Source organism: Erpetoichthys calabaricus, chromosome 15 (assembly GCF_900747795.2).
Source record: "Erpetoichthys calabaricus chromosome 15, fErpCal1.3, whole genome shotgun sequence".
NCBI classification, from domain to species: Eukaryota; Metazoa; Chordata; class Cladistia; order Polypteriformes; family Polypteridae; genus Erpetoichthys; species Erpetoichthys calabaricus.
In genome coordinates, this window is record NC_041408.2 from 76,204,810 (window position 1) to 76,219,700 (window position 14,891).

At 40.9% G+C, this 14,891-nt stretch overlaps 1 protein-coding gene across 4 annotated transcripts in view; it reads left to right on the forward strand.

The window, feature by feature from the left end:
* LOC114666140 (ribosome-binding protein 1-like) overlaps window positions 1–13,851 on the forward strand; it is a 114,119-nt gene extending 100,268 nt beyond the window's left edge. For 3 of the 4 annotated variants that reach the window (XM_028820885.2, XM_051919642.1, XM_051919643.1), the window contains 2 exons: window positions 129–272; window positions 13,446–13,851. In XM_028820885.2, the coding sequence (XP_028676718.2) occupies window positions 129–272; window positions 13,446–13,484 (183 nt within the window). In that variant the 3' untranslated portion in view covers window positions 13,485–13,851. The remainder of the gene's footprint in view (window positions 1–128; window positions 273–13,445) is intronic. The other variant, XM_051919644.1, reaches the window with a different exon arrangement.
* Window positions 13,852–14,891: the final 1,040 nt, after the last annotated feature.

Here is a 14,891-nt window from a genome sequence, read left to right on the forward strand (position 1 = left end):
CATGAAGCCGGCGTCTTCTCGTAAAGCTCCAGATTCTGCAGCATTGCCAAATACAATTTCTTAAAAGGAAATCCTTAAGCATTACATGTGCTGGAGCTGACGAGAATTTATTTTTTTTTTATATGCAGATTAGACTTGAAAAAGAAAAAAAGCTTTCCAAGGATTTAGGACAGGCAGCTGTTAAACTACAACAACTTCTAAGAACCTCTCAGGAACAGCTTTACAAGGAGAAGGAAGTGGTGAAGAAGTTGCAAGAGCAGCTTGAGGGAAAGGTACCTGCTGCCTTTTTGATGGGGGGGGGGGGGGATCAATAAATATGCCAATCCAACCCCCCAAGGGCCCCATCCCAGGGTGTTTTATGAGAACAGCACATCTGAGTTTTCAGAGCTGCACGCTGCCAGAAGTAGTGACGACTCTTGAGATTCTTGTCATTTTTCCCTTCCAGCTTGTTGGCCACCGTGCTGCTTCTCTTGGAGCTGCGATGTTTTTGAACTGAACTTTGGATAACTTTTTTTGTTTAATGGTATGTTGTCAGTCCTCACGCATTATAAAAATGCACCAAAACCAAAAGGTATCTGCAATCTGTGACACCAGCCATGTTTGGCTAAGGTTAGACTTTCTTTAATGTAGGAAAGGGGAGAATTTCCCCTGCCTTGTTGGTTTAATTATTGTTTGAACATTAATTTTTAAAGTCTGGTTAATCTTAAAAAAAAAAAATAAATAAATAAAAATAATAATGTTAGTTGCTATAAGGTGGTTAGTTCTCTATATTTAATGTTAAGAATATTCCTGGTGTCATAGTTTAGTATAGTATGACATGAAATCTTTGTGCTTTTTTGTTCTCTTTTGATGGTGCTGGTTAGATCCTACTAAATAACTGAACATCTGACACTCCTGTTCCTATGACTTATCCATGTCAAATTTAGAATTGTCACAAGGTGCTGAATGCAGTTGTCATGTGGGTAGTAAAAATACGTCAATGTTAAAGTTTACTGAGCTGCGGGTTCAAAATGCAGCAGCACATCTTCTGTTGAAACAGCTGAGATGGGTGCATGGCTCCAGTTTTAGGCCACTACACTGGCTGAATGAGTAGACGGTGAGGTCACACCTGTGTGTTTTGTTATAGAAGACATGGGATGACTGGTACCCCAGCCACAGTGGATGCTTCCTTACCTGGCCAAGAAGCCATGGTGATAAAAGGACATGGATGGACGGGCCTTGTTGGTTAGTGGTACCTTTCCCGGTCAGGAGGCCATTCTGAGGGAAGGACAGAGTGGGGTGACTGCCTCCCTAGGCTTTGTTTGCCTAGTGTCCCTCTGGTATGGCTCCTGTTTCGGCATTCACAGGGCTGCAGGAGACTTGTAGTTTTGCACAGCAGCCCTGTTGCAGTTCTCGGGTGCCTGTAGAGGGAGCCACTGAGAGCGGGGCGCCCTTAATCGGACCCAGAAGTACTCTAGGGTTTGTTTAAAAAGCCACCGCTTCACCTCATCCAGCAGTCCGTGTCAGGAGGACGTGGGCCAGGCTTTCTTGGAGAGTGGAGGTGGAAAAGGGAAAACAAAGGGGAATTAATCAGTTGATAAATCAGTCACATAAACCTATAGAAGGTACTTTGTTTGAATAAAAGCTTTGTTCCTTCAACCCGTGACTATGTGGTTTGGTTATGTCTGGATGTTTGGGGAACTGGTGAGTTCTCCACACACCCACACATACACAGTGACCTGTATATACCCTAAAGCAGGGGTCGCCAACTCCAGTCCTGGAGGACCACTGTGGCTGCAGGTTTTCATTCTAACCCTTTTTTTAACGAGTGCCCTGTTTGTGCTAACTTTCAATTTGAATTGAATTGGTTTTTTTTTTTTTTTTTTTTTTTTTTTTTTTTTTTAAGATTTGTTCCCCTGAATTTCTTCATCGTTCCTCTAAATTGCTTCATTTTATTCCTTAAATGGCACCCAAACAGAAATGTGAAGTGAGTGAGCCAACAGAAGACCAACTAAGTCAGGGCCTCAACCGCCTACCAATTTCACTCCCACCAGCTGTTTAATGAGGTGCCGATTCTTGTTGTTTGTTAATCCCATTCTTTAATTCCATGGCCTGTTGCTGCTCTCATTGTGCTTTAGCAGACTTTTCCAAAATTTTTGATTTTTCTCTTTTCTAAGAGCACTAATAAAATGTTTTGGGGACCTGAGCAGATTGACATTCCTGAGACCTTCATCTTTCTTTATTTTCAGATATTGTGTGATGGACACCAGTTGTTTTGGTTCAGTTTGTATCTCATTGTTTGGCTGCTAATTAAGGAAAAAAATAATTAGGGGGTCGGAGTCTTCAAGAACAAGTTAAATAAAATGAATTCAAAAGAAGTTAATTGCAGCAAAAACAGGTCACTCATTAAGAAAGAGGGTTAGAATGAAATCCTGCAGCCATGGTGGTCCTCCAAGACCGGAGTTGACGATCCCTACCCTAAAGTACACCCATATGTCAAAATGGTGACTATGCATTTTTAGGATTGTAATTAATATGGAAGAAGTTTTGTCGGGTAGATGCTCTTTTTATTGAGAGAGCTGCTGCATTAACACATTTTAGAAAGGGTCCTCCTACTGTAAATCCCTCGCTTTTTAAACGGAGATGTTTCCTATATACAAGTAACCCTTTAATTCAGTCTTCAACCAAATAAGATTTATAGTTGACTGCAATATGTTAGATTACTGTCGTTTATTATGCACTGTTTAGCATTATTACTAATGTCATTTTGTGTATTGATCAATTTGCACTAAAGTACAAAAAGCCATCCCTCCACCATTTTAGCAAGTTAAATTTACCTTTGAAAGTTAACTCCACTGTCACTTATTACTTCCATATGCTTATTAATGCAAATGGATTGCTCCTGCAAACAGCCAATCGTGTGGCTTCAACTCCGTATATTTAGCATGTCGACTTGGTCAGGAGGTTTTTTGTTCCATCCAACATTAGAATAGATGACGTGACTTAGGCAGTGTTGTGATTTTTTTTGGTTCTGGCATTTCAAACTGCTGTCATCCTGGGATTTCAATGCACTACGGTCTCGAGTTAATTGAGAATGGTGTGATAAACAAAAATCTAAAGAATAGCAGAACCCTGGACAAAAAACACATTTTGTAGTGGGAGGACACAGGAGAGTGGACAGATCTGTTGAATCTAATAGAAAGGCCACAATGACTCAGATCACAGCTGTTTACAATGCAGAAGGGCATCTCCGAGTGCATGACAAGTGGATAGAATGCAGCAGATCACCCCAGGAAGATATGGGCATGGTGTGAATGTGGCCACCTAAAATGGACAACAGAAAATTGGAAAAAAGTTATCTGGTCTGACAATCAAGATTAGAGCCAGAATTTAGTTAAAACAGCATGAATTGGTGGATCTGACCTGCCTTGTTTCCAATGTCTCTCCTTGGCACACTCTAGGCCTCTTCATACCAATGAAGCATCATTGGAATTTCACTGTAGTACCGGAGCATTGTTGCTGACCCCATGGCATCAGTCCACCTGTTCAAATAGATGTGTGCTTGATGACATGATGATGCACCGTCATCTCATGCTGGTTCCATGAACATAGTGTGGAACAAGCCCCGGACACAGACAGGCAGACATGTTATTTTTGCACCACCACACGTTTATTTACACTCGCTATTATTTACACAGTCCTTAAGTGCACCACAAACCCTAATCTTCCCCAAAGTCCAGGCCAACCACTCTACCTTTTCGGATCATCTCCTTCTCTCTTTCTCCAACCTTGTCCTGCTTCCACCCGACTCCAGCCTCGAATGAAGTGAGGCGGCCCCTTTTATCCTTACCCGGATGTGCTCCAGGTGTGCACCGGCAATCTTCCACCCGACACGCCCCAGTGTGGCGGAAGTGCCGGCTGTCTCCCCGGAAACACTCCGGGTGTTCCCTCTCTTCTTCTCCCCTCCCCCTCAGCACTTCCTAGTGTGGCAGAAGTGCTGGGGTCCAGGGTCCATCAGGCATGGGGGTGCCCCCTTGCAGTGACCATGGGCCCCTACAGGGTTGAGCTTCTAAGCCCTGTACCCGTGGCCCCCAATACAACCAGGGCGGTCACCCCCTTGTGGTCAGGAAGAGGCATGAGCCCTCCTCCTGTCTCCCCAGGTGTCCCGGCCAGGTAGGTATCCTAGCCGGGTGCCAAAATAGCAATTGGCTTGCACGGAGCGCAGTACAAATGAGAGCCTTGGGAAGGAGGTGGATCAGGTGATTTGCACATAAATATGTGGCTGGAAAATCTGCAGAACCTCCATGATGGAATAGAGTTGGCATGGATCAGAGTTCCTTGTTAAATCCATGCCTCGACTGTGTCATCATTGGGCTGTGTCTTTCATACTATGAAGCATTTCATTAGACTCCAGAACAGACTGTTTTCTGCTCTCTTTCAACAAATGAAGTCCTTCATAAGGGAGATTAACAGTTTTGTCAACTTAGTTTTGCTGTACTTACAAGTAAGCACAATTGAAATTACTCTTTTGACCCGTTGTCGTTGTTATAAAGATGAAAACCCTGTGCCTTTTCCCTATCACCACTTGCTCATTAATGTTTAATGTACAATTTGCTTGTCACCTGAGGCTTTCTCAATTCTATTTAAGCGGGCCACTTAACACACGGCCATTACTCCACCATTGAGCCGAACCTTATTCCGGGTTATTCTGTTCCTTCGCTCTTGTGTGTGAGCTGTGCACATTTTGTGCAAGTTTATCTCGACTTTTGTCGTCCTGCTCCTGGTTTTTGGCCTGATGTGTGCATTTTGTGTTTTTTGTTTGTTCATCTCCATGTCTTTTGATTTTTGACAAACAGATGTGCCCATTTTTATTGTTCCCCAGGCATATTCAGATCATCTTCTCTTAAACAATGGAACTAGCAATTCTAGTCTCTGTTGGAACAAAACCTCCTTGTTTGTGAACAATTGCCCAGCAAACTGTTGGCCATGGATGCCCTGGGTGACAGACATCTGGCACAGGATAGCCTGTTCCAAATGATATCTTAAGGCCATTTCTGTATTATGCTAGCACAGTGAAACACACAGAAACGTGCTTTTCCTTTAATTCTGTTCCACTGCTAAAATATGACCCTTCAAACAACTTGGGAACTTGCTGAATGTTTATGAAAGTGGATTCAAGATTCCTTATTTTGGGTTTTGCATAGATGTACCGAGATCTTAAACTCTCTCTGTCCAGTGAGGTACAAATAACATACTACAGGTCACCCCTATACATACATGACAATACATACATGTTAAGGTTATCGCACAGTTGATTTTTAAATATGACACGTTGTCGAGAGGATGGACTGCAGAGGGGTTAAAAACGTGTTTTGATCGGAGAGGTATTAGCTTTGATTCCAGCATACTTATGAGTTGATCTCAGTCCTACTCACTCTACACTCAGTCTATCAGTCCTATTTCTGCAGCGTTGGGCGTATATGGGCTCCTCTCTCTTGAGGGAATAATCGAGCCAATTATACAGTACACTGTGCCGGCTTCTCCGCCCTTTGTAGTCCTCTCACTTCCTGGGTCTACCCGACTGTGATTCCTCCTGTCAGTGCTGTGGTAGAAGCTCGCCAGGGTTTGTTTCTGCATGCCACACTTCCTCAAGCATCTTCGCTTCCTCAGATGCTGTTGCGCTTTCTTAATGATGGTAGGGGTGTTTTGTAACCAGTTTAGTTTCTCTAAGATGAAGGTCCAAGAAATGTAAAACTGCTCTCTCTGCCGCTGCTGCCGCCGTCCCATCAGTGTAGACAGGCGAGTGGTTCACCTCTCCCCTCCAGAAGGCCACAATCATTTAAGTTTTATGTTCAAGGTGAGGTGGTTGGTGTGACACAATTAGCCTAATCTATAATTGTGAATATAAATGTACTCTCACTGAGCATATTATTCAGACCCCTCTGCTAATCCTGGGTAGGGCCTCCCTTTGCTCCCACAAAAGCCTCAGATCTTAATGGCATAAATTCTACAAGATGTTGGAAACATATTTCTTTGAGATTCTGGGCCATGATGACATGATTACATCACACCACTTCTTCAGATTTGTCAGCTGCACATTCATGCTGAGTCTCCTGTTCTGCCACATCCCAAAGATGTTCTGATGGATTCAGATGTGGGGACGGGGGAGGCCACCGAAAAACACTGAACTCCTTGAAACTGGTTCATGAAACCAGTTTGCTTTGTGCCATGGTGCATTATCGTGCTGGAATTCGCCATTAAAAGATGGGTCAATTGAGGTCATTAAGTGATGCACACAATCGGCAACTAGACTCAAATAAGCCGTGGCATTCAAGCTGTGATTGATTATATTAACAGGCCCAAAGTGGGGCAAGAAGACATTGCCCACACCATTACACCATCACTACCAGCCTGGACCTTTTGAACCTAAGCAGGTCGGGTGTCCGGTTTTTGGTCAGCATGTGCCTACTGCAGCCTCCGCTTTCTGTTCTTGGCTGACAAAGGTGCAACCAAATGTGGTGGTTTGCTGCTGTAGCCCATCTGCTCCAGGGTTTGGTGTGTGGTGCATTCTGAGATGCTTTTCTGCTCACCATAGTTGTACTGAGAGGCTTCAGTAAGTGAAATAACCAATCGGGCCATTCTCCTCTGGGGTGTCTCATCAATGAGTCATTTCCATCTGTGGAATTGTCACTCGTGGGATGTTTTTTGTTTATTGCAACATCCTCTGTAAACTTGGATCAGGAATTACAGAAATACTCCGACAAACCCCTCTGGCACCAACAATCCTGCCACAGTTGAATCGCACTCCTCCTCCGTCCCCCTTTCAGATGTTTGTGAACATTAACTGACGCTCCTGCCCTGTATCTACAGGGTTTTATGTATTGCGCTACTGACGCATCATTGGCCGATTTAAATAATAGCATGGATAAACATTTGTGCTGGTGTTCTTAATAATTTACCCAGTGGCCATAAATCTAAGGTATGTTAACTTTAATATTGAAGGCTCAGAGAGAAAGGGGGCTGCACAGGATACAGGGAGGGAATTTCCTGAAAGCAGGCCATGCTGTTTGGATAGAAAGTACTGCTACCAAAGCTGTGTCCATTGTCGTCAAATTGTGTCATGGCTCGTGCTCGGTAGTGAGACTGAGATATGCCCTTATAAGCGTTGTTTGACTTTCTTTTTTATGTCCGCAGTCAAGGCTGGCAGTCTGCAAACGCCATCCTCAGACTTGGCACGACTGCTGAGGTTTCCTGGCACACAGCAGTCTCGCCCAGCATTGGTAGCGGACTACTTTCCTATGTTAATCTGGATCCAGACACAAACTGTGCAAAGCAGACTTGACTGCTGACGGCAGTAGCCGCTCTTCTTAATGTCTGCTCTTTATTTAAATCATTTTTTTTATTACAGAGTCCACAAAATTCCTTCTGCTTAACTAGATTTTGAAATTTAAACTGCCTGAATGTGTCTGCTCTGGGCAGCCATGTGGAAGGGCGCAGGCCGTTTATTGTCTTTTATTAGAAAATCCACCAACGTGGACACATGGCACACATCTTCTGGTCTTTTATTTAAATGGCAGTTATTGCTCAGTTTGTAAAGTACATTGTGTTTAGGTGAGAAGAACCAAAGTCTGGGACAAGATGCCGAGTTATATATGAAAAACCAAACGGGTGCATGTGACTCAGTCTGGCTTACGTCTGAAAACCCTGTTTTAATATGGAGTTCTGTAATTAAATATGAATGTAAACAAGGCCTCAACTAGTTTTAAAATCACTAAAAAATACAGCAAAGACCCAGCCAACAAGTAAAGAGTGATGAAAACACAAGAGACCAGGCTAACCATTACTAGCAGAATTTGTGTGTTTTAATAACTCCTCACGTTTAAGAAGTGCAAAAATCTTCAAAGGTCAGCTTAGTTTGGAGTGCTAGACCGATTTACCCTCGACAATAAAGATTTCGCTGCTACTTTTAGGGGTAACTTCTGGAGTTTGGCCCACTGATCAAAAAAATCCCCTTTAAATGCTCCAGTCATGGACCATTCTATTGCAATCACCAATTTGTGTGGATTTTTTCTCTCATAGTTTAATAATTCAGCTAATACTGTATGTTGCATCCTGTTAGGCCAGGATAGTAGATCTAAACATCTGTTTAAATTCCATTTTTGTCATTTTTGGTTGTGTTTGATTGTATAATTTTTTTTAATCCGTTATGTTTGTTTGGTATTTACAAATGAATGCTTATTCTGCTGTGTCCCTTCTGTAAGGCCAACTGTTAATCTCCAGAGACATGATAATACACAATTATACAATTAATAAACACAAATGCTGATAACCAAAGAGGCAAAAATGAACTAAAAGGAGATGTGTTTTAAACCAGATTTTAAATCCTTTAACATCGCTCACAAAGTGTTCTGTTTTGATTAGTCCATGCACAGCTTTGGGTTGTCTATGACCCACAACAATGGTATCCTTTTATTGATTTTTGTCCCTGTTAAGCCTGAAAGCGATCTTGTCGCACAATGGCAATGCCTGACCTTCAGTACTCCTCGGCAATGCGGTGCACATGGAAGAAACCAACAAAAATGGCATTGAAACATTTACAGTACAACAACCGGGGTCGCCAAGTCCGGTCCTGGAGGACCACTGCAACTGTAGGTTTTCATTCTTTCTCCATTTTAATTGAGTGCCCTGTTTGTGCTGTTAATTAACTTCTTGTGAATTAATTTAATTGAATTGCTTTAAGATTTGTTCTCCTGAATTTCTTCATCGTTCCTCTGAATTGCTTCATTTCTTTCCTTAAATGGCACCCAAACAGAAATGAAATGTGAAGTGAGGGAGCCAGCAGAAGACCAATGAAGTCAGGGCCTGAAACTCCAAACAATGTCACTCCAACCAGTTGTTTAATTAGGTGCCAATTCCTGTTAATTAAACTCATTCTTTAATTCCGTGGCTTGTTGCTGCTCTCGTGGTGCATTAGCAGACATTTCTGAAATTGTTGATTTTTCTCTTTTCTAAGAGCACTTGTCAAATGTCTTGGGGTCCTGAGCAAATCGACGTTCTGAGACCTTCATCTTTCTTTATTTTCAGATATTGTACGATGGACACCAGTAGTTTTATGGCTCATTTTGCATCTCCTTATTGTTTGGCTGCTAATTAAGGAAAAAAAACAATTAAGGGGTCGGAGTCTTCAAGAGCAGGTTAACTAAAATGAATTCAAAAGAAGTTAATTAGCAGCAAAAACTGGTCAGTCATTCAGAAAAGGGTTGGAATGAAAAACTGCAGCCACAGTGGTCCTCCAGGACTGAACTTGGCGACCCCTGAACTAGAACATCTGAGCTCATCTAAAACCTGTGGCACTGCAGCTCAGAGAACCCAAATCCTGTTATTAGGCACTGCTGTCCTATTCACAAATCAAAGACTCATTTCTGTACAGTAAAGTATGTGCCCGCTCCATAAGGACATAAACCACTTGTCGATCTATAAAACTTGACTGGTGAACACTAGCCTCATTCATGAAATTGAAGTGTTTCAGTAACTGAGATCGATGTTTGTTTGTTTCCACAAGTAACTGATGCAGAAATAAAGGAAGACATTTTTGTTGGTTCTCAAATCGGATACATCCTCAATGACCAGCTGTTTGAAGATCTGCCAGAAGGGCCAGGAGAAATCACATGGAAGGCATTTAAGGATATTCCAGGAGTTTTTTCTTGTTTGGTGCTCTGGAATTCTCTACATCCAGCTGGTTGACTGCATGCTTCAAGCATCCAAAGAAATGGAAGTGCAGTGTCGGTGAAGATTTTTCTGCACTCGAAACTTGGACTTATTTCCTCCTACTGTTGAACATGAGTAAAGGGTTTCACCTGGACTTTGGAAAAATCTGCATCTGGGTAAGAAAGAGGACTCCATCAATGCTGGCCGACTATTGTTGGTCACTCAAACGAGACACATCAGATGCGAAGTTAAAAACGAAAATCAACAGCAAAACATTTTGAGCTCAGCTGAACTAATGCAACGTTTCAGCATCATTAAGTGATTAAACACACTACAATACATTCAATAACTTTTTTTTCTTGTTTCTCCAAATTTGTTAGTCCATCTAAAATTTATGTTCATTTTAAAGCCAGTATAGTAATTGTCAACAGTTTTCAGGAAGCAAAACTTAAAGAAAAAACAATGTCCAGTGTTGGTGTGTCTGCCTCACACCTGTGAGGCCCAGTTGCTGTATGTACAGTTTGGAAGTTCTCCCAGGATCTATGGGATGTTTTCCTTTCACCTCCCAAAGGTGTGGGTTGTTATTTGGCACAGTGAGCCTTGGGTGTATTCAGTGATGGACCGTTATGTGGTGCACAGTTGGTTCAAACATCAAAGTATAGGCTGACCCTGAATTAGATTAGATTAGGTGAGTGAGATGGATGCATGGGTGAACATCACGTCACCTTGACTCCCCTTTGCTGTGCTTTTGAATATCAATATACATACGATAAAATATGAGGCACCTCCTAAAAGTAAAGAATCTTCCCCCCCAGGTAATTAACATGGCTGAACAGGCAGGACATTTTTCAAAGGGCAAGGTTAAGCTTTCAAAGGTAGATGCATCAAAATGCCTGAGCTGAATACAAGTTGGAACAGTTTTTCTTTTTAGGTGTGCCCCTTTACCAGAAGGGTGAAATAAATTTGTTTTTCTTTCACTGGATGACATTTGTGTGCACATTGACTGCTCTTCCAGTTCAACGCAGAACTCCAGCAGGACCAATATAAGCTGTGGGCTCCCTGCTCATTCCCTCTTACATGGCTGAAGACTTGCCGTTGTCTGATATGGCACCATGGGAACTCCCGTCTTCTCTAGAGAACAAACGTGCGTCACATGCTAGCATCCTATTGATGCTGTCAAGAAGTGTTTGGCAGCCTCTTTCAACTTCTTATAGGCAAACGATGTGGGGCCTCTAACCAAAAATTAGTGGTGAATGGTTATAAATATGAACCGGTGACCGATATGTGGCATCTTGGTGTGTTTTTTTTGTTCTACAGTATTTTAGACATGTTATGGTCTTCAATTTTAAGAGTGGAATTTTAAATATGATGAAAGAGTAGGTTTATGCGGTCAGTATTGTCTCGTGTACTTGCTTGTGCTAATCGACATGCCACACGTCCTCCCTCACGGTTGCCATGATCTGGGAGCATAACTGCCTCACCTTGAAATTTGTATTTCCTTACCTAAAAAAAAAAAAAATTTAAAAATCTCAAATATATCACACTTGTAGTAATCCTGTACATTCTCACAAAATTTATTTTTGCTGGAAATATACACTTAGGACAAAATCAAATAGTTTTTTCCCAATTTTACACAAGTGCTGAAATTATTTAAAAATCCATGAAATATTGTTATTAGTCCTCTGTATGTTGAGCCTTCATAGGCTTGTAGTAAACTCGTTGGTGTTCACGGAGTAGTGACGGGCATTTCGATTCACTTTACTCATTTCATTCTTTCAAACTACCCGATTTTAAATGAATTGACGCATTTGATTTAGCAATAACTTGAATGTTCTTTCCCCTTGAATGGACCACAAATTTTGATTTATATTAAAAATCATATTGTGTAATTATGCCTCTTGAAAAGCACAAAATATTACAATATTGTGAAAATGCATAATTAAAATGAGGCACTGAATTCAAGAGTAAGTGAATGAGTGTTGCACAACTTGTTCTTGGGTAACGATTCAGTGGTTAAGCTCATAAATTGTATAAATGACTATTCTGTAACTCGTTCACTAATCAAATGATAAGAATTGTGTGCCATGTTCCCGAGTATCGGTGATTCACTCTGCGAATCAAATGCACAAGACTTGTCATTCGTTCGTGACCCATTTGAATTCTGGGTGACTTGTTCTAGTGTAATAATTCAGTTTGCAAATCAAATGAATGGTATTGTGTGACTTGTTGTAGAGCTACGGAGGCCTGTAGGTCTCGGGCAAACACACAAAAAAAAATCTGAACAAATTATGAATCTGTTTTTACAAATTATTAATCCGTCCGAACAACTTCATCAGAACAAATTTATTTTGTGGAAACGCATTATTTTTTTTTTCTCCCCCTTGCACTCCAGTTGTTCGTTTTTTTTTTTTTTTTCGGCGTACAGTTCAGTGAACCAGAAGAGGAACTGTAATGTTGTCAAAGTGTTTTTACGGCAAAATATGTTATCCTTTAATGAAGAGTTGACAAAGATATAACAATGCCATGTCTGACAATCAAAACCTTAAGTATATCCAAAATATTTGAGTCCACAATAAAAATAAAACTGTATTAAATCCAAACGGTCCATTATCAAATCTTCCTGATAATGGCACTGAACAGCGTAAAATAGACTGAAATTATCTGCTGGCTACATTCTTCTGGTTCACTAAACTGCATGCCAGGAAAAATAAATAACTACTAAAATAAGAGTCGGGAGCATCCATAAAAACGATTTGCATAATTTATTTGGATGGATTATTTTGAAGTATGGAATTCGTTCAGATTATTTTTCCTACCCGACTCTGTATAGGGGCTCCGTATAGAACAATGATTCTGTACACAAATCAATACTATGTGACTTATTCATGAATCTAATGAACGAAAATCGTGCGACTTGTTCTTGGGTAATGATTGTATGCATGAAACAGTGCTTGGTGCATTCAGTGAGCCGTAAGTAGGTTGAAAACGATTGTTAGAAATTGGAAAAGTATTTTTGTAATGTTATTTTTTGCGACTTATTTTTTGAACATGAAAAATGACAAACTTATTAAATATTACGTTTGTTTATTCTGCTTAAAACAATTCCAGTAACGACTTGTACAAAACCAGCAAAATATTGGATTGTACATGTGGCGTTACTGTCTTGTACTTGTATGATGATGATGACCGAGTGCTCGTTCGCTGATCGTGTTTTAATTAGAGGGACTCGGAGTGGAATCGAACGAGAAACGTGAATCGGACAGGCGGCACTTGCACGTGACTTTTAAACATCTAACTTAAAGAGGCCGATGTCCTTTAGCTCTCCTGCTGAGCTCTGCTGAATCGATTTTTATTTATTTATTTATTTATTAATTTTATTGTAATCATTCCATACATATGGATTAATTTATAACAAAAAAGAATTGAAGACAAATCAGACCCCACCTTTGCTGAATCGATTTTCATTTGTACTCATGAATGTAGTCCCATAATTCACTGAATTTATCGTTCAAAAAGATTGAATCGCCCATCACTTTGCCACTTCAGTTTTTTGGCTCCACTTCTTGATTTTTGGATTTTTTTTCTTTTGTAAGAGAGGAGTGAGGAAACGGAAGTTGAGCAGCACTGTGTCTGCATATGGCTGCCTAATTTCAAGCAGTGAAGCATAGCAGAGCCCATTTTAGGGAGTCCACGCCAGAACAGTTCGGGGATGTCAGCTCTTGACCGTTACTGATAATAACTAAATTTCTTTCTTTCAGGCTGAAGGAGAGGAGTCTCTGGAAGGAACTTCTGTTTGAAGCCACTGGGAGCAGAAGACACTAAATGACTTGCCAAGATGCCTTACAAAAAAAAAATTAATTTTCATACATTCCTGAACTGTGCGCCCTGTATAGAAGAGTAGGTAATTATCAAAAGGTGACCCCAACCTTTCACACTAAGGGAGAAGAGCTGCAGCTATTTATGTAGTTTACAGAAGTCACATTCCGCCTGCGTCTCTGACTGTGTCGGAGCTTTAGCCATTCTGTCTTTTGTTTAAATGGAAGACCTTGAATGTTCAGTGTTTGTGAAAAGGGAATCTTAAGTGTACATTTTTACTGTACATTGACCAGTGCAATTTCTGTATTTGTTTTGTTTAAGAAAACAAAAGCAAGGCCTTGGGGGGGGGGGGGGGCCGTGTAACAATTTAAGGTACACAGCTGCAATACACGGGCCTGGACAACTGTAGCTGGCAGCCGACACACATTGCTCAAGTAAAAGAGAAAAAAAAAATAAAAACGAATGATGTAGCAAGATGAATGGCTCCTACGTGTCGTCTGACTTCTTACTCTACTCTTGGGGACGTCGGCTGGATATTCCAGCAAGTTTGCGTTTTTCGGCCTGCTCCTGGGATGCAGAAGGGGATCCTGGTCACTGTTGGTTTTCATTCCAGCTGACTGCTCAGTCAGTCTTTGATTTTTTTCAATCCTTAATTCAGCACACAAGTGTTCAAAAGTTTGAAATCGCCTAAGAATATTCATATTTTTGAAGGAAATTGGTGTTTTTTTGTTTTTTTTATCAAGATGCAATTTAAATTGATTTAAAAATACAGTCAAGATGTTATTAGTGTTGTTAATGACCGCTACTGCTTAGATTGACTGATTTTTAATTATTCACAGCCCCATTTTCAGCATCATAATGGCCAACTCCCTATGCTCTTCCCTAATTAGTCGTGTTAATGCTGATTGGTTATTAGAGAAACCTTTGTAATTGCATTAGCATCGCTGACACCTGTTGTTCTGTTCACTTGGGTTGCAACATCCTGGAGTGCAGTTCTAGCAAAAACGAGCCACCTTTCTCAAGGAACGTGTCAGTCCGATCATTCTGTATAGTCAGGATTATTACCAAAGAACTGAAGATTTGTGTCCACTACGGTCTTAAGAGATGACGGCAAACTGGATCTGACCAGGGTTATAAAAAAACAAAAAAGGGAAGACCCCAATGCACAACAGCATAAGGACTATCGGAGTGTGTAGTCCAAGTCTGTCACGTGTAAACACGCAGAGGTTAGTCTCCATTTTTTATTATTATTATTGGTACCACACTTGTTTTAACTTTAACTTTTTGTTGTCTGATACAAATCTTGTAATCGATATTTAACCCACTTCCTGTTGTCTAAATGACTTTAAATTTTTGCACACTTACTCACTTCCGATGACAATACATGA